This window comes from Melospiza georgiana, chromosome 2, assembly GCF_028018845.1.
Source record: "Melospiza georgiana isolate bMelGeo1 chromosome 2, bMelGeo1.pri, whole genome shotgun sequence".
Classification (NCBI taxonomy): Eukaryota; Metazoa; Chordata; class Aves; order Passeriformes; family Passerellidae; genus Melospiza; species Melospiza georgiana.
This window is the reverse complement of record NC_080431.1, coordinates 68,086,555-68,111,717: the sequence shown is the minus strand read 5'-3', so window position 1 is coordinate 68,111,717 and position 25,163 is coordinate 68,086,555. Positions and strand designations below refer to the sequence as shown.

General features: G+C 38.0%; 1 protein-coding gene across 1 annotated transcript in view; it reads left to right on the top strand.

Annotated features, from left to right (window-relative positions):
• Positions 1–417: 417 nt before the first annotated feature.
• Positions 418–25,163, top strand: part of ARHGAP42 (Rho GTPase activating protein 42) — a 143,780-nt gene continuing 119,034 nt past the window's right edge. The window contains exon 1 of the mRNA XM_058018498.1: positions 418–637. Within this exon, the coding sequence (XP_057874481.1) occupies positions 484–637 (154 nt within the window). The 5' untranslated portion in view covers positions 418–483. The remainder of the gene's footprint in view (positions 638–25,163) is intronic.

Below are 25,163 nucleotides of genomic sequence, written 5' to 3'. Positions count from 1 at the left end.
CCGCCCAGCCGTGCAGACCCTGCGCCTCGCCCCGGGCCGTAGCGGCCGCTGGAGGGCAGAGCGCGGAGGGGCGGCGAGCGAGGGGCGGGCACTGCCGGGCCGCGTCCCCGGCGTGTGAGCATGCCGCGCCGGGAGGAGGAGGAATTCCTCGGCCGGGCCGGGGGAGGTTCGCACTGGAGTTAGCGCCGGGCAGGGAGGAAGAGCGAGCGCTGCCGGAAGCGGCGGAGCGGCGGCGGCGCCGGGAGCCCGCGGTGTCCCGCGGACAGCGATGTAGCTGGGTGACAGCGGCCGCAGCGCGCCGCCTCCGCTGCCAGCGGGCCGGTGCGGCGGGTCGGGAGCTTCTCCGGGGAGGCGGCAGCCGCGCCTCGTCTCGCCGCTCCCCCGCTTTTCCCTCTGCCCTCGGCGCCGTCTCTCGGCGCGGCCCTCCCTCCGTTCCTCCCTCCCTCCGCCGCCGACCGGGGGGCTGCGGCCGCCACCGCTGCCATGGGGCTGCCCACGCTGGAGTTCAGCGACTCCTACTTGGACAGCCCGGATTTCAGGGAGCGCCTCAAGTGTCACGAGATCGAGCTGGAGAGGACGAACAAGTTCATCAAGGAGCTGATTAAGGACGGAAGCCTCCTCATCGGGGCCCTGCGAAGTGAGTCGGGCGGTGGGACCGGCGGTGGCTGGCAGGAGAAGGGGCTTCTTTTGTTTGAATGGGCGCCGGGCGCGGGCTCCCCTGCCGGCAGCCGCCGAAAGGCGCCTCCTCAACTTTCTCTGCCCCGCTCCCTCCCTTCCCCGCTCCCCGCCGCCTGCCTCGCCTCGCCCGCGGCGGGGCCGGGTGGGTGTCCCGGGGGAGCGGGGGCGGCGGGGCCCTGCCCCGGCCCGGGGGCCCGGCCGCGCCCTCCCCGCCGGGCCGCGGGCAGAGCGTGGGCGCCGCCGGGGCGCGGGCCGGCCAGGTGGTCCCGCCTGGGGATGCGGGCAGAGCCTGGGGTCGGGGCTGGGGCGGAAAGCCGCCGTGTAGGTCGCTGTACGCCACGGACCAGGCGTGGAGTGTTGCGGCGGGGTCTCTTTTTGGCACGCTGGCTGCTAGTTGTGTGTCTTCAGATAACGAAGATGTTCGTGATAAGTGGGCAAAGTGACATAATGCAGTGGAGATATAGGGAGAGTTTATATCTTCCTCCCCAGATGAACTTTTATGTATTTTGAAAGTTCTGAGAGCAGAGATAAACACGAACAGTGTAGTGCTTTTAAAGGTCTGTGAGTTGAGCGGTGACAGCTTTCTGGGGCATGAAAACAGCAGTCATGCTCTGAAGATCATAAAGTGAAAGCTGGGAATCGCCCAGGAGCGCCACTAGACTCGGTTTGTCCTCCCGTCCTGTAAACCTTGCCACCTACTTCTTGTCTTTAAGTCACTTTGGATGTCTCACCTGTTGCCCAAAGTTTTCCTTCACGGAGAGCAGAGAAGTAACTTACAGCGACTCTTTTTGCAACATGACATAGTAAAAAGAAAGAATCGCTTTAGTCCTTGGAAATATCTGCCGCATTGTCACAGTATTTCAGTTTTTGTCGGGTTAGATGTAGCAGTACTGCTTGTTATGTGGATGCAGAACAGGTGTGTTGCTCTGAGCTCTGAAGCTCTTAAGAACTGTTTCTGACCCGCAGTCTAAAGCCAAAGTTTATGTCCTTACCTAGGAGGTAAAAATGGTGAGAATTTTGTTTGCCCAGCAGTAGGGTTGAATTGTACTTGTTCATGCATCAACTCTATATTTACAGTTTACATAAAGCATTGCGTTTACATAAAACAGCTATTGCCTTTTTGAGAGTTTTTTTCACATAAATGCGTGTATTTCTGGACACATCTTAGTTTTATTGAGTAGCTGGGTACAAGTCTAACATCTTATGTGAATTTGTATTAAATTTAATAGATTCCTGAACCCATGCCCACAGGATGTGAGATCGCCAATTACACAGAAATAAGTGCGTGTGTGTGTGTGTGTGTATCAGTCTATGTATATCTCTGAAAACTTATTGGTACACTTTTCTTTACAGGCAAAAAGGTTTATTTGTACTTCGAGCCTTTCTTGTTGCTAAAAAGCTTTCCCCACATAACAAAAAGTCTGAGCTTGTTTTAAGTAGTAAAAACTTAAAACTTACGATTACAAACTTGGTCCAAAAAGTAGTAATGACAGATTAGGATACCACATGAGTACTTTTTTGACCTCAACTAGCACTGACAGCTGACTGCTTTTGGGTCCAGATCAAATATGGACAAACACAACTTTCTTCTTAGGCTGTCTGAAGGTTGAGGCTGTTCAGCCTGGAGAACAGAAGGCTCTGGGAAAACCTTCCTTCAGCTCTCCAGTAACTAAAGAGAGACATACAAGAGCTGGAGAGGGACTTTTTACAAGGATATGCAGTGAATAGGCCAAGGGGTAATGCAGCGGGTAGGTTTAGATTGGATATTAGGGAGAAGTTCTTCATTGTGAGGCCAGTGGAACTCTGTAACAGGTTGCCCAGAGAAACTGTGGATGCCCCCTTTGTGGAAAAGTTCAAGGCCAGGTTGGGTGGGCCTTGGTTGAGCAACCTGGTCTAGCGGGAGGTGTCCCTGCCCATGGGAGGAGGTTTGGAACTTGGTGATCTTTAAGGTCCCTTCCACCACTAGCCAGTTTATGACTGTCAAACACAGATTGCAGTAGAACAAATATTATATTTGAGAAGTAGTTTGAACCCTGATTCTGAACTGAGTAATCCCATTAGTTTTGGGGAGAACGCTTATGAGTCCTTGCAGGATTTAGAACAATATTCTATCTCAAGTAATGACTTCTTAATTTGTAAGTTCTCATGATTTTTCAAACCTTTTAGTTCAAACGTTATTCTATTTGACACAATGCTTACTGTATGCTATATACCAATCCAGAATGTTGTGTCTTTTAGCCTTAGACAAATAAAGTTTGTTTTGGTATAGTAAAGATTTCTTACTATACTTGTCCTCTTGTTCATTTCAAATCCCTTGATTTCATGACTGTGTCATTCTCCTATAGAATATTGCCTTAATTCCTGTGTTAGGACTGCTGAGAAAATGTTTGGATTTTTTCTCAACAATTTAGAAATCCTAGACTTACGCTCTAAAGACTGTTGTAGATGCTGCAAGGACAGTGTACCTGTTATAGCAAGTAGCACTATTGTATCTTTCTAGAGCACAGAAATTTGACTTGTTTAAGCAAATTAGTGGCTCCTACTCACCTTTAAAATCAGTGAAGTGTAAAATACTTACACAAGCCTTTTATTTTTTTCAAATTTCTTAAAATTTTTGTGTTTGAAAATCAAATTGTGAAGTAGTTGAGTTCAGTGATAACTCTGTTCTTTGATTTTTGAATATTTAATAACTTTAAAGCCCAGAAACAAAACAGGCATTATTTACCAAGTTTTATCTCTAGGTGATCTAGGATTTTTATTTACACATCATTTTGTAGGATCTGTTCAGATGGGGTAAAAAAAAAAAATGGACTGTGCTGCAGAGCTTAAAGGGAAATGAGTTTTGGAACATGTCACCCTGACCATGCTTAGAGAAGAGATAGTGAAACTGACTTAATACAGTTAGAAAACACAATGTTATTCTAAAGGTTGCTAAATGTAAGTTTTATTATGTGAAATGACAGCATGTCCATGGTTTTTCAGGAAAAATTAAACTTCTGTATTACAAATGTTAGAAAATTTTAATATTTTCACAATCAGTATTCAAGTTACTGTAACAATGCAATGTTTATAAATACCTGGCAGATTCCACGTAAGTTGAAGATAGAACAAATATGCTCAAAGTAGTATGCAAATATTTTGCATTTTATTTGGAGTGGTCCCAAAATGAGTCAGACTTTATTGTAATGTGGTTTTGCTACATTAATTCTGAAGAGTGCTGCTTTCCAAGGTGGCATGCAGAGCTGTAGTCCTGTGTTCCATGAAGCAGCAGTTGGCTACTGTGAATACAGTGGGAACTGATAAAGCTAGAATTGATATAAAATCCTCAACAGCTTTTTCCTAGCATTTTTGCACTGTTTCATTGTCTTTCTAAATAAGCTGGGTTCTGTGAGTAGCCCAGGACAACACAGATGATATGTTTCAGTTTAGCTAGGTGTTAGCATCCCATCTGCGTGGCCACTGTGCCTGCTTCAGCCTCGCCCTACAATTAGGATTTACACAGCTGAGCTACTAAATGCATTGCTATCTCTTGAAAGATTTAGTTTATGCATGTAAGATGTAATGCCTATTATATTAAAAATTTATCTTTTGACAGAGCTTTAGCCCTGTGTATAGGCACATTTAAGTAGAAGCATATAATCTTTTAGTGCACCCAGAAGAGGGGTTTTGTTGTTAACTTAGGAATTAAGAGGGTAAAAAACTTTATAGAACAAATGGTTTCCTGTTACAACTGACCTTCTTGATTATTAGGTAACTGTTGAGTTCGTAATTTCTTCAGCTACCTAATTTAGTAGATCTTTCAGGTGCATGTTGAAAGTGCATATGTCTAAATGATTCACGTTGTGAGGTCCAGCTGTAGAATGACTCTTAGGGAAGAATTGATATTGTTCCTTCGTGTTCATTCTAGATTGTTTTCAATTAAAACATCAAGTCTGTTTTCCCCTGTACTTATTCCAGTCATGTGCTTTGTAATTTCTTTGTAGTTATCTTCTGAAAAACCAACCTAGTCTAGGGTGTTGTCCTATAGATTATATAGGAAATTTTATTATAGAATTACTTGTATAGTTTTAATTTCCATAATAGGCCTACTGAATTGCCAACATTAATGAATATTGTATTTAACAATCCAGAAAAGTGACATTCATCTTGTACAGGTGATCTTGAAGCTCAGTGTGTGCAGAAGCCTTCTGTTTCTCCCTCTGATTTTTGAAGCCCTCTCCATCTTAAGTCTTGTCAAATTCACATATTCGAAGATAAGAGCTGCCTAAGTTTTGGGTTAAGTGGTTGAAAGTTCAGTGTATTTACAGCTGTTTTAAGTGATACTATACTTTTTCAAGTGTCTTAGAATGGTGCAAATAGTAATGCAGAGATGTGGTGTTATGTATACATGTAATATAAATAAGATTTAGCAGATATCTTTAGGATTTTGTAATTTAGTAGTAGTCATTAGTTTTATTTTATTACTTGACACAAGGAGAAAGACACAAGATGGAAATACTGTCTTTTGCAGGGGGTACAAGGGGATGTTATTTACGAGGGTTTTATTGAAATTTCACATATAAAAAGACTCTTAAGTTGTTTGGCATATTTCAGGGGTTTCAGGGATGATTCACTTCTCTACTAAACCTAATAATAAAAATACAGCGATGAACCTGTTTATACACAGGGAAATTTTGGGGATTAGCTCCCTGGAAAAAAAAAGGACAAAATTGCAGCATAAGAATTTATGATCTTTTTATCTCTTTGGGGATTCATTTTTTTCATGAAAAAAACAAAGCCTTTGTATCTTTCCAGAGAGATGCATTTTCCCAGATATCTTTGCCTCACATATTTGCCTAAGATTGTCTTTGCAATGTCTTTTCCAGATTCTAAGTGAAGCAAGACCGAGTTCATTGAATACTGACTGCTGAAGTTTGATAGCAGTCACTTTCCTTTATTTATGTAGCTGTAGCTTATATATCTTAGTCCCTAAGTACATTATTCCCAATTAAAAAAAAAAAAATTCCCTCTTAGTATGGCTGTACGTAAAGATACGATGCTAAATAAACCGAACCATGTGATCTGTGTTGTTCTGGGATATTCCCAGAGTCACACTTAGTAAGTAAGCATTCATGGCAGTCAGCAGCAGCTTCTTGGAGTGCACGTGGTCATCATGCCTACTTCAGCCCTGTCCTACAGCTAGTATTTACAGGGACAAGCTACATTTTCTTTTATCCCACTAAAAGGAAATTGAAACTTACTCATTGCAATTAGGTTTTGTTTTTGAAGTTATCTGTTCCATTGCTGTCCTCTTACTTCTGATAGGCATTTGTAGGGTCCTGTGCAACCTCAGATGGTGTTTGCAATATCTATGGATTATGGATGTAACTGTCAAAAACATTTCCAACAGTGTTCTGCCTTTTGTTTAGAGATACCAACAGTAAGCTGGTTGGATTTTAATTGCTTCCTCTAGTGCTTAAAGCAGCTGCAGTCTGTATCATATTATCTTTAGCCAAATATACTTGAAGAAAACAAATATCAGGATGTAGCAGACTGTTACAGAGCATTATTTTCTGGCCATCACATGATGTTTAATTTGGAACCAGTAGTACCTGCAAGTGAATTTCCATACTGTCAGTAATGATTACTGTATTAACAAAGACCTTGAATGACTCAACATGGGTGTTCTTAAGCCTTAATATTGAAACTGGTATTCTTTAGAGAAACTTGGTAATTGGATTATGTCAGGCTACCAAAGGAGCAGTTTCGAGTTTCAAGTGCCATATGAAATATCTCTGCTTGAAAAAAATATTGTGGATTTTTTTTTTACATTAGGATTTTTAAACTGATTTCTTTAAAAGGTCAAATTTAATCTGTTTCTGAATGGGCCAGTTGGCTCGTTGTCTACTGTGTGCTTCATTTGCTATGAATAAGATAAATGAATTCTATTAATAAGAGACCAGCTGCTTCAGGAATATTGTCTTTACTACAATGGAAAATATGATGCTGTGGTCACTGAACTTGTCCAGATCTCTTGGGTTTTTGTGGGCAGAAGTGCTACAGCAATTTGCAGTTTCCTGTAATAGTAAATAACTTCATATTCATCCTCTCAAAAAAAAAAAATACAGAGGACAATACAGTCCTTCTTCCCACTGAATAAGTAAGCCAGTGCTATATCTTTGACTTTTCTATTTTTCCTTTTCTCAAAACTGTAATTATAAATAAATCTGAAATATAGAGAAATTTGGTACCATGGATTTACTTTATTACATCCAGTCTCCTGCTAGTATTACATAATGTAAGCCCTACTTGTCAAGCTCCATTTTAAAAACAATTTTTATTCCGCTATTTATTTAATTTATTCTATTTCTACTAGAAGACTGTTCTAGAATCTTGTTACTCTGAGAGTTGGATAACTCATCAAAAATAAATTTAATCTGGAATTTCAAACTTGTTTATGCTAATATTCCTTTCACTCAGCATTGTTGTTTACTTGGATTTGCTTGGTGAATAATCACATCCTTTTGCTGGACTGAACAGGCTGTTCACATCCTCTCTTCTAAGAGGTTCTCTGGTTTCTTGGTCATTTTAGTAGCTCTTTTTTATGCCTTTTTAAATTGACTTTTAAGTTTTCAAGAGCTCTAAAAGTAGGGAAAGCAAAGCTAGTATAATAGTTTTCATAAGTCTTATCTTTCCATATTCTGTGAGAACATAAATCATTAAATCAAATCAATGCTTATGGTCTTTTGACTATGTGGTGCTATGGATTCCTCAAGTGTATGATTAAAGGTGAAAAAGTCTCAGGATCTTACAGGCAGTAGCAATGAAATATATATTTAAACTGAAGAAAAATAACTTGACCTTCTTCCATATTAATATGGAATTGAAGTACTGTTGGGCAGTAATGTAACCTCCCACTGGCACCCTGTGAAGTGCAAATAGCTTTCATTAGAAAGGTATATTTCACAGCAGGTTATAAACTCCAGGCTACCTTACAGTGTAGTTTTTCAGATTAGTTAGAAGTTATCAATTTAAATCACTTCCCTCTTCTGAATTATGCAAACTTGTATTTCACAGGATACAAAAGCTTAAACATGTTACTGCACTCTGGTGTTTTGATTAATATCAGACGTGGCAAAACAGTATGGAAATGCTGTATGTCTTAAGAAGTCTTGTCTTCTTTTAGCTCAATATTAAAGCAGGATACAAGGTGCTGCAATGCCTCGGTCATCTAATTTGTTCTACTGCTCATATTAGTTGATTTGCAAGTTGATTAAAGAGAGGTTTGCATGCCAGATGTGGGTAATAGTGTCTGTTTACAAAGGTACTCTTGGTCTCAGAAAGATATTATGTAAATCAAAGTAGGTATCACCATTAGGATTAATTTTCTACTATAAAAGCTTGTAAGTAAAATAAACATCATGAAAAATAAAATAGGTAACAATAAGAAGAATCTATTTGTGATTTTGCCAAGAGGTTGGACCGGATGACTCTTGAGGTCCCTTCCAGCTCGGTATTCTGTGACTCTGTGATTTGATTCTGTAGAACCATCTGTCTGACATGAGATAGCTGCTGATGTCTCCTCGCAGAAGCCGCCTCTGCTTGCCCTCCTCCTCCTTGTTGTGTAAACCCAGTAAAGCTCTTCCCCAAGTGCTTTCAGTGCTTCTGCCTTTGGAAGAGAAACATTTTGGTTCCTCTTCTAACAAGCAACTGCTGTCTAGGCATTTGATGACTGAGACTTGTTTTGTTGTTCATGGGGACAGGTGAACTTAGGAAAAGAATAGGGGAATGAATCATTAAAAAGTTGCAAAGGCTTTTAATTCTTTTACAGTATATCTTAGATGAAGTGGTCATTCAGCTGACCTGTTTAGACTTCTGTTAAGGATATAATTTTTTTGTGATGACCCCTTCCTGCTGCTTTCTGCACAAAAATACTTGGATAAGAACCTGTTTGCTTCTAGAAAATAATAAAATATAAAAATCATCTTTGTTCTTCTTCTCCTAGTCCTCACCTTTGCCACTGTCTCACCACCATGCACAGAAAAACCCCACAAATTCTTGGTAAAACAACCCATACAGGAAGTTGGGTTTCCTAGTAAAGACATTTCCTTTTGAGTTAAGTTCTTTGTTTGCTAATTGAAAATACACAAGAAGAGATAACTGGATTTTTTTTCCTTCTGCTGTAAAAATTAGATTAATTTCAAGAAGTGGCCAAATGTCAGTGTAAATATGGTCAGATCAGTTCTTAAAAGCCACAGTTCTTAAAAGTGCAGGTCCTATTTAAATAGAAGAGCAGAGAGATCTGCAAGTGTTGTGGTAGTACATGTTGATGTTCAAAAGCCTGCCTATATTATCAGTATTGTCAAAGCTTTTGGAGCTCTGGGACCATGCTATTCAGAGAGTTTACATTCCATTCCTTCCATCTTCTCACCCTTTTCTGGCTTATTTACTTTTAACCTTTGTTTACAAAGGATGAGGAGGAGTTAAGAGAGGTAGAAGTAGAGAGAACACAAGAACACAAGAACCTATCTTCTGTGAAATTTACTATTTGTATAAACTGTTACTTTAAATCCATGAATATTTTAGAGGGGTGATTTTCCTCTAAGCCTGAAATTATTTATAAGTTGCAGGGAGCACGCAGAAGAAACTTACTGCTTTGAAAAAGCTTGCTCTGAGCCTGAAGTTATCAATTTAAAAAAAAGTTCCCTTTTTGAACCTTTTCATGTCTAGAACTACTACTGCCATTTAAACAAGCTGTATAATGATACTTCAAGAAAAAAACTAAATACCTTTCCATGCTCCTCTTGTGAGTTACCAGTTAGCCTACATACACAGGGGAGCTGTGGAGCCATGTCGCTTACCTTCCAGGAAACCTTGAAATAAGTAAGACTTGAGCTTTACTCTCAGAGTGGTAAAATCCCCTTATTCTGGGGAAAAACAGAAGTTATGAGAACTGTTTTAGAGACTGATCCTGATAAAACATCTATGTGTAAAAATACATCTGTTCATTTATAAAGTGTTGTCAATTATTTTACCTTCTAGGGTAAATAAAAAGTATTTATAAAATATTTTACCTCTAGGAAAAGTTTTTTCAGACAGAGGGTGGTTGTACACTGGAGCAGACTCCTCAGTGAAGCAATTATGGTAGCAAGCCTCCAAGAGTTCAAGAAGTGCTTGGGCAATGTTCTCAGGCACATGTTGGGATTCTTGAGCTTGTCCTGTGTAGGGCGAGGAGTTGGACTTGATGGTCTCTTCCAGCTCAGGATAGTCTGTGAAGCTGCACAAATTTCCATATTTCTATGAAGAATCTGTTTTAGTACAGAAAAAGAAAAATTAACTAATGGCTTCTTAATGGAAAGTAATAGTTTGCTTATAATAGAAATTTTATTTTGCTCTGTGTACTCAGAGATGCTTTTGTGAATCTTATCTCATGGTATGTGTTATTTGCATAAAAGTCAGTGCCATCAAGAGTTGGGCTTTGGCATTCTCAGCATTTAAGGGGTTGGTTTCTCCATCTGAGTTGTGCTTTGAAGAGACAGAGAGTAGGAACCAGCCAGAGGCCCAATAGTACAAAATGGACCTGAGGAAAAGAATCGCTGCTTTCAGTTGGTATCAGATCTGGTTAAACAGGAGTTGGTTTAAGCTGCAAGTAGGTGGGGTTAAAATAATCTTTGGGAATATTAATTTTTGATTAACTATTTGCAGACACTGAAATGAAATATGGCTAGTACTACTTCTTCCCGTCTCCTGTTTTTTTGTTTCCTCTCCCAGTTTCAGAATATTATTGACCAAGCCTGTTTGTTAAAACTAAGGAAAAACAGTGCAAATTGGAAAAACTAACAGTAATTTGGTAAGCATCATGAATGCCTATGAGATTTTTTTTACTCATAGGTCTTTGTCTAGGAATTACTGACTGGTTACTTTTATAGAGGTTGGATATGAGAACTTGTTACCTTAATTAGATAAATTTATTAATGTAAGTTAGTTCATCTGAAGTAGCAAGGAAATAAATGCACTGCAGGTTCTCAACATATTTTCTTCTTGATAATGGCCAGTGCTTCACTCTGGTTTTTAGAGGGAATTCCCTTGCTTCTTGTTTTTAAGTGTGGTGAGACTTCTGTGTTGGGAAACGTGCTTTTCTTTTTTGAGAGTTGAAAACTGTTAGAATCACAGCAAATCATTCTTTGTTGTCCTTGCATAATCTTTTTGGGAACATTTTCAGCAAGTCAAGAAACAGCAAATGTGGCATGCCTACAGGTCTGCTAACACTGACTGTGCAAAGTAACTGGCTGGTGGAGAGGAAGATGAGTACATTTAATAAGGTGAACATGGGCTTGCAGGCTGACAGATGCCAAACTATGTCTGCAAGTATCAGTTAAAGGATTTTATGGATAATTTTTATACTTATGGATGTTGAGTCTGGTCCTGCTGCTTGTTTTCTGGAGAATGCTGAAAAATTGTGAAAGCACAAAGACCCTTTAGAACATTTGAAGAGCATATTAACATGGCTCAGCTTCTTGAAGACCGCAAACACCATGTAGCACCATTTTTCACCATTGCTTAATCTGAAAGTTAAAGATTATTTATATTTATATATTTTGTATTTATATTTATATTTTTATTTATATCAAAGGGAAAAGTATTGATGGGAGGTTTTGCTAAGAGACCAAGATGTATGAAGATCCAAGTGTTGGCAGAAGCTATACAAATTGAGATTATAAACCTGCAGAGCTAGTAAGATGCTTCCTTAAGACTATAATGGACTCTTCATTGCTGGAAAATCTTAAATTGTTTGGATTTTTTTTTCCCTAAGTTGAAGTCTTGTTCACTTATACCTGTTGGACTTGAAGTATTAAATCCTGAAACTCCTGATCAGGATAGCAGGGCTTGTTGATCACATTACTTTTTTCTTGCCTTAAAAAGAAATGCTTTCAGTCTACTTGTAAGTAATGAAGTTACATTCCTTGAATGTACATGTGTGAGTGAAACTTAGAAATCTGTGAAGAATGCGTCCTTAAGACATTTTACTTTAGTTTAATGTTTTTCATGTTTAAAATACTTGCAAATAAGGCCTCAGATGTTTCCTTCTGGTACTCTTTACTTTGGTATCAGTGTTGTGATTCAAAACAGAGGTGCTATGCTGTAGTGACTGTCTTGGGGGATGTTTTTGGTGTCTAGTTTTGTTGTTTTGTCTTATTTTTTGTTTCCTCTTTCTTAGTTTTGAACACTAGACTGTATTATTTTAGTGTATGTACATGCCTGTGGAAATATACATTGAAACAAAATCAAATAGTTGAAGATAGTAATACTATCTTTCTTTTCATATATACAGGCACTAAATAAGTTCAGTTAAAGTTGCTGTCTTACAGGTATGTAAAGGCAGCAAACGTAACATTTTTCAAAGATCCTCAATGTCAGGAAAATGTGTTTAATAGCGTAGCTTTGTTATCCTGTTGAGATAGAGATAGTCTGAACTACTTATAAAAACTTAAAATTCTCACAGTTCCTGTGTATACGGTGTTTTGTTGTCTACTACCGTGACTGGTTTAATTGGAAACTGACAGAATGCAGAGGTGTGTCTAAGCTGATTCTTGTAGGCATAAATGTAACCTTGGCAATAGATTTAACAAAGATTTCTCACAAATACAGTCAGTATGGTTGGCTTTTTGCTACGTGAGCTTAGAGCTGCTGTGTCTTTGTACTGTTTGGGAGCCTAAGGTCAAATGAGAAATCCAAAATATTTCATTTTATGAAGAGGCGTTTAGACACAGCAGGATATTTCCTGTTTACATATCCAAATCTTCTTTGTATGCTGAGAGATTTCCTGATTCACTCATACAGAATTTTGAGTTTGCCCTTTAAGCTATAGCTTCTGTTGCTTAGCTGGTTGAAGATGCCATCTTCTGCACCCCAGCCAGCATGATGACGCAACTTTTGTTTATCCCCAGATTGTAGGATGAAAGATAAAAATGTTAAGGGTATGTTCAATAAATTTGTTCAAGTCTAATTGAGAAGTGAAAAATTACAAGTTTTGTAAAGGTACATTTTTTTTCCGTTCTTTTTTCTCTGTAATCCAAGAGACAAATTGGTCTCTGGTCTAAATAAATTAAACTAACAAATTCACAGGATCTGCTGATTTTCTTGAGTTCCACACAACCTAAGAGCTTCCATTTTTTATATTCTTATGCAATATTGATAACTGTACATAGTGCTACTTTTTCTGTTTTGTGCCTTCTCTGTGTAGTTGAAATACAGCAGGTTAAAATGTTTATTCTTATTCTGTTTGTACTGCTACAGCTCAGCAATAATGTAATTCTTTATTTTGTTGGTTCATTTAGTTTTACTCTTGTCTCTTAATGCAGCATATCCCAAATCTCCCTGGGAATGGTAATCATCTTAAATTTACTAAAATGGCATTGCAGATCATGTGGATTTTTTTTCTCCACCAGCTTTCTGACAGCTTCCAAATGATTTGTCAGTGAAATACGCATTATGCTGTCAGAACTCCTCCTCACTGACACTCCAGAGCCTCTCTGATGCTCTCTATGAGAAGCCAGAGTTGTCAGTGCACCTTGAGACTTCAAGACTGTTTTACTATAAAAACTCCATTGCATGCCTACTTTTGTCACTTCTCTTGACGAGTCATTATGGAGCTCTGAGTACTGTGTTGCTGGATTGAACATCAGTTTTGCAATGTTTTCTTAATGTTCCCGAAGGAATCCATGATATTTTGACAAACACTTCTCTTGTTCCTTTGTAAATCAGAATGGCACTTGGGCACTTGAACAGCAATGCATTTGTACAGATGGAATAAAACACAAGACAGCAGTGTTACTCTTACTAGTGAATGGGTTGGGGGGGATGATGTTTTAGTGGCTTGATATTTTCTTGGTTGGTTGGTTGGTCTGGTTATCTTTTTAAAGCTTATTAAGTGATATAAATCTTGATCCCACTTTCCCTTTGTGGGATATGCAAAAGAGGCTGAGTGCAGTGAAGATGGGCAGAGGTTCTGCTCCAGTGGGAGTTGCAGTTTCTGTGTATCATTCCCATGTCTGGATTCTGGGCAGATATCAAAGTTAAACCAGTTGTATGCCAAGTTCTTGCCTTTCTTCTTGTCACAGTTATCCCACAGTAAAATAACCTGTGATTTTGAGAGATTTATCTTTAACTTGTATATTTTTCCGTAAATAGTACTTTAGTTTTTTTCTGTATGTAAGCAGGTGTTGAGTAATTTAAATGTCTGTTAAGTGTTATGGGGCATTTCACTTCCATCTCAGTTTCTACATATGCCTTTAGGTTTAATTTTTTTTAAAAAGTTGTTATCTATAAAAGCATTAAATACCATTTTAAACATTTGAATTAGAGTTGGACTTTGTTTGATTTGGGTACTTATAAAACAGACCCTTTTTAGTATAGGAGTGGGATCTTAAAACAGTTGATTAGTATATTTTATTGAAAGAGGCATTTATTTTTTTCTGAAGCAAAACTGATTGTTCAGGTAATCCCTACTATCAGTGCAGTAGAACTTTTTATGCTGCTGTACATCATACTGCCAGCAGACATTTTGTCATACTGTTTTGTTAAACTTTATTCAAAGTATGTTGGCTCTTTAAATACGAAGTCTAATACTTCTGTAACTCCTCATTCATTCCAATGCAGATTGTATTTGTGCTTCTCAGAGAAATTTAGGAGGGAGGATTTATGGTGAGATCCAGATCTGCAGCATGGAATTTGGTCTCTCAGAAGTCTGCTTCTGCTTGAATGCCAAGTATATGAAAAGTTTGGGTTTTTTTTTTAAACAAACAAAACCCCATAAATTGATAAGCACTTCAGCAAAACCTGATTATTTCCCCATGAAACAAATTAATGTAGTCAGTAGTTAAGTCCTATTATTACTGAGATGCAAGTTTCAGATTTTGTGAGGATACTTAAATTTAGATTTGTGTCAGCATCTGTGCAATCTCACAGAGCCATGCACTGTGCCTTCAGACCTCCAGAATAAAACTGGCCAGTCAGTGACCCTCACAGAAGTGCTGAGCTTCTATAAGTCAGACAAGGAGAGCCTCTAAATTGCGTAACCTTCTGCTTAAAATTTCCCCAAGTGTCATCAAATAACTCCTTTTCAGAAAGGGATTTATCTTACCTGGATTGAAATCCAGGTGTCCTGTTAGGCTCCATACCAGTCTGTGACAGCAGGCAAGGAGTTCCATGATTTAAGTGTGCGCTGCAGGAGCAAAAATGTTTCCTTTGTTGTATGACTGGTGCTTTTTTTTTTTTTTTTATCTGACAATGGCAATTTTTGTTCTATGAAAGTAGTAACTGTTGTCTGTATATATTGCCTGCGCTGTTCATCTGGGATTGTTACATTTTTTTTAAGGTCTTTCTTTTCTTTCTTCATTCTTTCAGGTTTTGCTCCCCAGCTGCTTTGAAGAGTTCCAGTCTAGTTAGCTTCTACTTTTAAGTTAGCAAATATGTCCTCTGGTTGTCCTTTGTACCTTCTTTCTGCCCTACAATGTCCATTCTGAGTTAGATTGAGTTAGATTGCAAGAAATGGAACTTGCAACTTCATGGAATATTCAAGGCAAGAATGCATCAAATAGTGATAGTTTCTGCTTTTGGCATTCTTTCCCTACTAGGCCTTAATATTTGTGACTGTCGCTGATTGTTGCATTGATATTACAAAATAACTGCCTGCATTGATGCCCAAGATCTTTCAAGGAGTATTAAATCTAATGTAAATAGCATCAGTATGTGGATATATATTTTTTTTTTTTGCTATGTGCATTAATGTGTGCTTCCTAAATATTATTTTCCCATATCACTTTGCCTTCTTGGTATTTAAGATTCTGAAATCCTTCTGCTTTTCAAGAAAGGAAAAAATGAAATTTGATTGTGAATACATGTATCAGCAGCAAAATATGTTACTCGGTGGTAACACCCTTTTTCCAATTTGATCTCCAGATTTTGTGATGGATCTGATGAATAGTAGGACTCCTTGGAGATTCAGAAAGGAATTATTTGGCAGGAAAAAGAAGTGTTAGTACAGAAAATCTACTAAAGTTTGATTCCGTTATAAGAAGCTGTGGCAACTAAGTTAAGTACGTGCTGCCTTCGTGCCCTGGCAGTTGTGAAACCAGTTTGGTTGGTCTGTCCTGTAATATTCCAGATGATTGAGTATTTTACTGGCTTAAAGCCCACATCCTCTTGTGTTTCTTTCAAGATAAATACTTTACACAGCTGGAATATGCACTTTGCTGAGTTCAGTACTTAGCAAAACTGAAGCTAAAAGAAGAGCCATCTGCTATCCTTACAGCTCTACTACTGCCCTACCTCGATCTTTGAATGAAAATATTTGTTTGGACTGTAAAATATTATAAGGATTATGTAGGTTGCTTATGATATTTTCAGAAGTGTAAAAGAGCAAGAGCTAAATGCTCTTGAATTCTCAATGGAATGTGATTTTTTCAGAAATACATCTCTCTTCACTCAAAAAGCTGTTGTGCTAGCACCTGGTGGGATTGCTTATCTGTGGACAGATGATAAAAAGCAGTACCTGACTATTATGTGCATCCAGAAACATGTTCTGTTTCTTCATGCAGTAGGACAAACCCACAAATTCTGAAGTTATTTTTTAGGTGTATTTATTGGGAAGCTATATACCGACTAGTGAACTTAGCAGCTGCATAATCTTTTAGCCACTTGGGTAATTTGGTTCAAGGAGACTTCTTAAGCTGAAACCTTTACTAAATTTTCTTGCCAAGACTGAACTTTTGAGAGTTATTATTGGATTTTGTTTTTCTTTGAGTGAAGAGAAGTTTCATTTTTCATATTAGAAACAGGAGGAGGAAGGATTAGCACAAAAAAAAAATCAGCACCTTGAGTGTCATTACTGAAAAACTGGCACTGTAAGTCCTTGTTTTTGTTTGACTTGGGTGTTCTATTTCTAAGTAACTGTGTGCATATTTTGGTGACCTCCAAATCCAATAGGAAAATAATTCTCAATGAGGCTATTTATGTCAAACTTTGTGTTGATTCTCTCATCCATATTTATAGTTACTCTTTCCCACAATAATTTTGAGAGCAGTCTTTGCTTGTCTCTACCCAGTTTATAATTATTATTCCACAGTGATTTTTTAAAATTTTATTTTCAGACATTATGGGAATTAACAGCAGAATGCACAGAATTAATTTATATGTTTAGCTTGAGGATATGATATCAAAGTTAAATTTGCTAGCTCTTTGGCTACTAAGTAATAAATGTTACCAGCTAACATAGAGGTAGCTCAGATTATTTCAGTGTTCTGGGCTCTTGTCTGTGCAGCGTAGATCCTAGGAGTATTGCTTTGTGTTGCAAGGTGCTTGTAAAAGGATTTAGCAAGCCTGTCTTTGTGAAAAATTGGCTTGATAAGAGATGGTATTGTATATTTAGGGAGCCAGAGGATCAGAATCCTTAGTAACTGAGCTATTGCAGCAGTCAGCAGTAGTCATTATGATCTCTTTTAAAAAGGTATAGATTGGGCATCCTTAATTCAGATACAATTCACAAAATAGAGTTGCCTTTGGAGAAACTATGTCTTGCCCTGCATGTTAGACCCAAAGTTGTCTGCAAAACCATCTGCTTATTGATGCCTGTAATTTTAAATAAAAGAATTAAAAATAACAAACACCATCCCTACCCCCTCTCCCAGCTAGTTAGTGCCATGTTTTCTTCCTCTCGCAGCCAATATTTTAATGTGCTCTGTTTGCTTATGTCAAGGAAGCTAACATGAATGTTTTGGGAAGAAGGTGTTTTGCTTGGCTGTTAAATTAATTCTCCCAAGTAATTCAGAGGCTCTTCATTGATTTGTGTTTATGAACGTGTTCAACTGCAGATGAAAAAGGATTACAGTCAACAGACGTGGACCTCTGAAAGGAGTATCCATTGCAGTTAAGCATTTTACATGCTCACAGAGAGAAAAAAAATGCTGCATCTGGGAGGCAGTGTCCAAAATCCAGACTACCATGTTTGTACTCTGTTTGTTTGGTTTGTATTGCTCATTGTAGATAGCAAACATTGTCTAGACTGAAACTTTTCACTTTACAGAGAATTCCAGTTCCATTTTAAAAGGAATTAATGATTTCAGAATTGTGTCCAGTTACAGGACTTGTTTGGTTTTAAGCTTGCTAAATATTCTCATGGTTTTTGAAAAGTATACTTTCATGAAAAGTTCCCACTTGTATTAAATTGAGTCTAAGGAAGTCATAGTGCTGCTGGGCATTTAAAATAATTCTTTAAGCCACTTTTCATTGAGAAAAGGGAGAGGAGGAGGCTGTAATGGAATGGAAATCCAGCTAGCCAACAAACTCTGAGGCATGCAAGGCTGCTCCTCCAAGTGCAAGTTCTTGCAGCAAACTTGAGGGAAAATGATGTTATGGTGAGGTCAGGGACATTCTGGAGTCTTTGGATTAAAATACAGTTCTAGGTTTAAATACCAAATTTTCCTTCATGAGTAAATAACTAGTTCAGGCTGAAAGTGTTTCTGTTGCTTTTTATTTTTTTCTTCCTTCTCTCAGTGAATTATTGATTCATTGACTTGTTATTGACTTTTCCATTGTGTGTGGAAACAAAATGGATGGGTATTTTCCAAAAGCTTTGTTATCAGCTATTTCAGTGTTGTTTTGTATCTTTAAAGAAGGATTTTTTTTCCTATTTCTCTTAGTGAAAACCTCTGTAGATTTCTTCTTGAATTTCTATGCAAAGAAACACTTTCTTCAGTATTCCTTCAGATACTGATTCTTGAGATGGAGCTGTGATGAAGTTGGATTGAAATCTTAGTTGGAATTAATCTTAGTTGGTGGAAATTTATGTTTTTTGAGAAAGAGAAATAACATCCTGCAGCACCTGAAAATTTATGTAAACATTGTATATGCAAAAATCCTATATTAAACTTTAATGTAAAATCTTCTAGAAACCTCTTTTAGAAACATTAGAGTTTAATTGTGCAAACCTTAATACTTCTGTCACATTTTTGTTTCTTCTTTTTTAATTTTTTTTTTAAAATGCTTGAGCTAAAGTTTAGCAAATAACTGTTAAGCAAGTAGTCATATTTGTGTGTCTGGTGTTCCTAATTTTCATGGTGACTGAGTTGAAACAGAGAGCACTAACTGCTGCAACTGGAGTAGCCAGGCCTTCTGTAGGGGCTGCATTAAATGGATCAAAACCATGTTGTGCTGCTTATATTTTTTTCTATTATTTATTTCAATGAAATTAGGGTCTTCTTCACTCCTTTTAATAAAGCTATTTTTCAAAATTGTGCCCCGTTGGCAGAAGGAAGTTGCAGATTTTGTGGTGACAGGGAAGTGTGAGAAGTTTTGTTGTTTGCAGCTCTGGTTAACATCTCCTGGTCTGACAGAATGGCATCTGGAATAATGGGCAAGGACTTGGGAACTAGAAGGGCCTGCCTAATCACCAGTTTAGGGTGTGTGGCCTTAGGCAGTCCTGCTTTCAGCATTTCCTTCTGTAAATAGGATAATGGAGCTGTATATGACATAAAAATGTACTTCCTTTATTTTTTTCTAGACTTGGCTTGCTTGAAGGCTGAGCTAATTCTGTATTTATTACTGGACTTGGATGCTAGGCAGTAAGCAATAATGGGAAGAGGAAGGAGCAATACTGAACCCTGATGAAAAAAAAAAAGAGTAATGTATTAGTTGTCCACATAGTGACCGCCCTCATGCTAAGAATAAGTTAGGAACAGTTTTGAAGGAGAAAGGGTGAAGATAATATACATGTGCAAGGAATTCAGCTTTATAATCAGTCTTCATTGAAGCCATTTGGGCTTGGTAGTCCAAATAAAGTTTTTGTCAGATATTTATTTATTAATGCAGTTATTTTTACTGTAAAAAGTTATACTTAGTTTACCTCATGGTACAAATAACTAAAAAAAGTCCTTGCTGGAGGAATTACAGCCTTGAGATATAACTAAAGGTGTAATGGCCCACATCCTCTGGCTGTGGAGCTGTTGGAGATAATACAGTTTTCATCTACCTGCCATTGCCCATACACTGGAGAATGTCTCCTTGTGGTTCAGCCAGGAAGACACATCATTTTCACGATCCTTACTTTTTCAGTGTGAACTCAGCTCCTTCTCCTATTGTTGCCTGTTGCTCAGACAGATGACCCTGGATAGAGGGCTAAAGAGGGCTTGCCCCATGGATCGGCTCATCCATGACAGTGATGACCTCCTACTAGCAGGTGCTGGTCATCAGCTAATAGTGTCTTGAGGCATTGAAGCAATTACAAAATATGTGTCCTAATCTTCCTACAAAGAGCATAAGCACAACTGCGCAAGGTTGGACATAAAGCTTATCTGGTGTTACATCCTGTCTCTAGATGTGGATTCTGTTTATTTCTCATGCATGGCACTGACTGTCTAAGGCAGAGAAAAACAGCAGGCAGAGTGTAGTGAGGCTTCCACTGCCTCCAGTGGTTTGGGGCTTGAAGATTTCCTGAGCAAGGGGTTACTTATGTCTTTAATAGCTCTCAGTGGATTTTTCTTCTGTAAACTTGTCTAGTCCTTTTTTGAGCCCACATAAATTTTTAATATCCAAAGTATCCGGTTATAGTGAAATTCATTATTTAACTACAAATGTTAAGAAAAAGGATCTTCTTGCTTTGTTTTGAACTTGCTTCTTGATCTGTTAGACAGCCTTTTGTTTCCATTTGGGAAACAACCATCATTTCTGTACTGCTTGTCATTTTGTAGAACTCTTGTGTTCCCCAGTTACCCCTTTCAGGCAGATTGCTGTGTGCGCATTTCTTTAAACAAGGGGTTCTTGCCATTTGCTTACCACGTACCTTTGCCTCCATTCCCTGTACCTTTGATATCAAGAGACAGTGTCAAGGAGTGAGAGAAAATCTGTGTATAGTTTGTAAGTGCAGGTCTCTTGTGGTTTCATGGATTGGCATTAATGATGTGTGTCTTTTCCCCCTGTTTCAAATAATTACTAGAATTTAATATGTTTCTTGACCATGCCTGAGTGTAGAGTAATAAAGCAACCCAGTTATTATATATCTGTTTTAATGACAAGGTCTCATTTGCTCGTGATAGTAGTTAGTTCAGAACTCATTACACATGCCATAATATAAACACTGCGAGTACTAATGGATGGTAAGATTATTAATTAAAGGATATCACTCTGCCAGGAAGATAACAAGAGGATGTTTTCATATGCTCCTAAATCTTTTTTTGACAGGGAAGTAGAACGAAATTCCAAAGAATTAAAATTTGAAAAAAAATGGTACATGAACTATGTAGATAGCTAGTTGGTCCTTCTTGCAAGTTAGTTGACTTAAGAGAAACTAGACAGGCTTCTGCTGAAAGTCACTCAAATTCTTATTTTTGTCTAAGAAGTTAAGTAAAAAATCCAGTAAAATGAGTATGAGCGATATTTCTCTCTCTCTCTCTCTTTTTTTTTAATACAAAGATCCTGTTCTTTGAAGTGGCTTTATACATAGAAAGAAACATCGTATGAATACTGGTTTTTACAGGGGTTATTTATAATTCTCTCTAACTGCAATAAATCTGGAAAGTAAAATGCAAAAACTGTAAGTGTTAAGGAAATAGTCTCATGTGTGTAAATTTGAGTTAACCCCAAACTCCTTGGGAACACTTAATTCTGACTTGTTTAAGTAGGAGCTCATCTGGTGAAACTGATTTGTAGCTGAGGATTTCATTAGTTAATGAAGCATATTTCATTTTGCTGTTATTTTTTTCCACCCATTTTTAGAATATAGGTATTTTGGTAACAGTTTTTGAATTAATGATACTGCAAGTGGTTTAAGCCCTCAAAAATGTATCCTTATAAGACTTTTAAGTGTTTTCATTTTGACATCAGACTTTAAACTGCTCTCATATCTGTCGTTTGTGAATTGCTTTCATATTTTAAAGGGAGAAGACAATTTAAACTAGCATGTTAAGCTTGTTTACTGTATGTCACTGATGTGTTTAGTATCCATTCTCTAAGTAGTGAGAAGTAGCTAAGCAGTTTGTAATAATGCACTGGCTGTATGGTAGACTGAATGGGAAAAAACTTACTTTAGGCCAAGTTTGGTCAAGACATTTAGTGACATTTAATGTCACTGAACAAAATCCTGCTTGATTAGGAATCTTCGTTCTGCCCTCCATATGTGGAAGTGCATATCTGACTCTCTAAACAAATGTTACATCTGTTTGTGTATGTGTGTTAGAACTCTCACACCCCCACCCCTGTTAAGTGCAGTACTGAAGTACATGTGACTGTGATATTACTTGTCTGATCAAAAGAATCTAATCAAGCATTGTATTCCTGAGCTTTAAGAGCCTGAAAGAATGTCATGTGGAAAGTGTTTCATTTCCTTTAAAGCCAAGTGGTAATATTTTCTTCTTTTTTTAAATAAGCTAAATATACACATTTTAATTTTTTTCCCTCTCCTCCTCCTTCTGGTCTTACAACACATTTTACTTTGTTGCCCAAGCACAGAAAACTTGCCAGGAAGAAGGGTGAGCAATGCTTCTGTTTCCCATGACCCTCAACTCTAATGTTGTTCCAAGAGCTCACTACTTACAAATGCCTTGATAACTGCTTTCATTCCTTTCATCCCTCCCCCGCCATCCAGCACAGGCCAGTGGGACTGATCCTCCTTTGAGCAGCTCTCTTCACAGAACAGGAGAATCTACTTAATGTAAAAATCATGGAACATAAAAGCATTGAAAGATATATTGCAGAATTTTTTACAGCTGAGGATCTGCATGATAGTTGCTGCAGTGATTTATTCTTGATTTCGTAGAAGCAGCTTCTTAGAGCTCCCTGTTCATACCAGAAATAATCCTATATTTTATTTTTTTCTCTGGAAATTTCTCATATTTGGGTAGGGATATTAGTGAGGACATTGGATCTCATTCTACATGTGCACAGCACTGAGCTGGCAGAACTGATCTTGTTCAGATAGTCTGAAGTCTGGCTCCTTAAGAATGTGTTGCAGCATAGGCTTTCATTATAGTCTGATATTATATCTTATATTTCATTGTCTGGAAATGGACACATGTATTTTTAACATTTCTTTGGGTGCATGGTAAGATTAAGAACAAACAGAGAAAAATGTCTTTTCAAGTCTTACTGTAAGATCATCTGATGCACCAATACCTTACATTACACACTAAAAATCTGGGAATTCCCATATTTTATCTGGCAACTCCCTAGCTGCCAGACAGGAAATCACTCTCTGCTTTTTCAACTTCTGGCAGCATCTGCTCTTAGTTTCTTTGTCCTCTTTTTTGTGGTGCTTCTCTGCCTGCTCAGTGTTGCTGGGATGTGCCAGGAGGAATGAGAAATGACGTAGCATGCCTGATAAACCGTGTTTCATTGCAAGAGTCTGGGGGGAGAATATTGGAATGTGGACCCAACTCCCTGGAAAAGTCTGACACTGTTCTGGGAAATAAACATCCATGGGGTGGGGGAAGAATGTGGAAGATCATGAAAGAGCATTTAAAATCCCCACAAGGAGCAGGAGGAAGTATGTTGAGGGTCAAAGCAAGTTTGCAGGAACAAAATTTTAGGAATCTTTGAGACCTTTTTGATAGAGAACTATGGAGTAGTTTTACCAACAGACAGGGAAAATACTGAGAATGCAGATGAGTTAGTAATGATATTTATTTGAGAATGGAAATAAAAGTAGGGAAATGTACTTTTTTTCTAAGATTTATTTTTCTCCAGGACAGAAGAAATGTAGGAATATTTCAGGCCTTTACAGTGGATCTTGGTCAAAAAGTGTACAGGATGACAATAAACATGCAAAACTCTCATTGTATAGAAATGTTTTGGTTGAATGTAATTTAGAAAAATAAAATAATATGCTAGAAATAGTACTAGGTTGTACCCTACAGCCAATCTTTACAATTTGAGAAGTAAAAGGAAACCAAATGCTTTCTGAAAATTGTAGCCATATTTGTGGGGAAAGACTGTAAAAAATTGCAGTGGTGGCAAAGGAAAATTTTCTGTTCTGCCTTGTACCATGTGATTAGTCACTTGTAAAGTGTAATTCTGTGAATATGGTTTGATGATTGAAAGGTTTAAACCATGCTAATTCCCTGCAAAGTCAGTTTGTTCTCTAATCAAATGCAGCAGTAAACAGTTAAACAGTCTTATAAACTATAATATTGAGAAAAGATTTTGTAAGAATGAGGTAATGAGAAATAAAATACAAGAATGTGGGAGTATTGAAACAAAATGACATCACTTAATATGAGAAAGAGCTATGAAGTTACATACATGCTTTAACTTCAGAAAAACAGATGAGCAATATGTACTGTATTGTGTCCTCCACATTAAGGGTTACAGGACATAGATTTTTAGGTGCATTTTTATTATTTCATGTATTTATAATTAGGCAAAGTCAAAACAAGTTAGTAATTTTATAGACATTACAACTTTTGCATACTGAACTAAAGTTCATTTCTTTCTGTTCTGATTATGTGAATAAGGTTAGGTTCACACAAAGTGAGTGGGTTAAGGAGAGGAATTGTGAAAAGAGGGATGGAATAAGATCAATATTGTCTGTTGTCTGTATAATTTTATTAGGTTCAACAGTTATTTTCATGGAAGTTTTAGTATGTTTTTTATCAAGTAAGCATGCAAATTTGGCATAAAAATCCCCCTCTCATTTTAAAAATCCCCCTCTCATTGAATCATATCAGTGTTGTGTTCTTGAAGTGTCCTCAAGACTGTGTTAGACTTAGCTCCTAACTGTAGAGAAGTTCTAAGAATATCCAAACTATTGCACAAGTGTCTAACATAAGGAAGTTATGACTGAACAGTGTTGGTATGAATAGCTATGAAGTTTATAGAACATACAGACTTTTCAGTAGCTCTTGCCTCATAGTTAAGAAAGTGGGGATTTTGTTGCATTTGATCAAGGGGATTTCTCAGTGCTTTCTAGAATGGGAAAGCAAATTGTGCATTTTTCTCATGGAAATATTCATGAGTAAGAGAACGACACTGAAAAATTTCAGTGCCTTATGTAACCGCAGAGGAATGCGGCAATGCATGGGCTACATGTTGACATATTCTCCTGATGTCCTTTCCCTGGAGATTGTGGGAAGAAGTTAGCTTCCATGAAATTAAGAGCAAAGCATAAAGCCTAAGGTAAAAAAGTAATGTGTGATTGTAGGGGTAGGGAGTTGGTAGAGAGCTGTTTGTTTTAGCTGCTTATTATTGTTCCGTGAATAGCAAGTTGGCAAAGAATATGCACTCATGAAGCTGGCAAATAAAGGGGATAAAGAGTTTATTGAGAGCAACAATGAAAGACTGTGTCAATACAGAGCAGTGGCCCTAGAGCTGCAAAATCTCTGGCACTGGGCACTGGATTCTCTATTCCCTTGTGGTGTTTTCTTGTGGATTCTTTAAAAAAGCATTGTGGCATGTGGCCAGCATTAGCTCGATCAGCCCCTGCAGATAGTCTTTACTCTGTGCCAGCCTGCCCTGTGTTT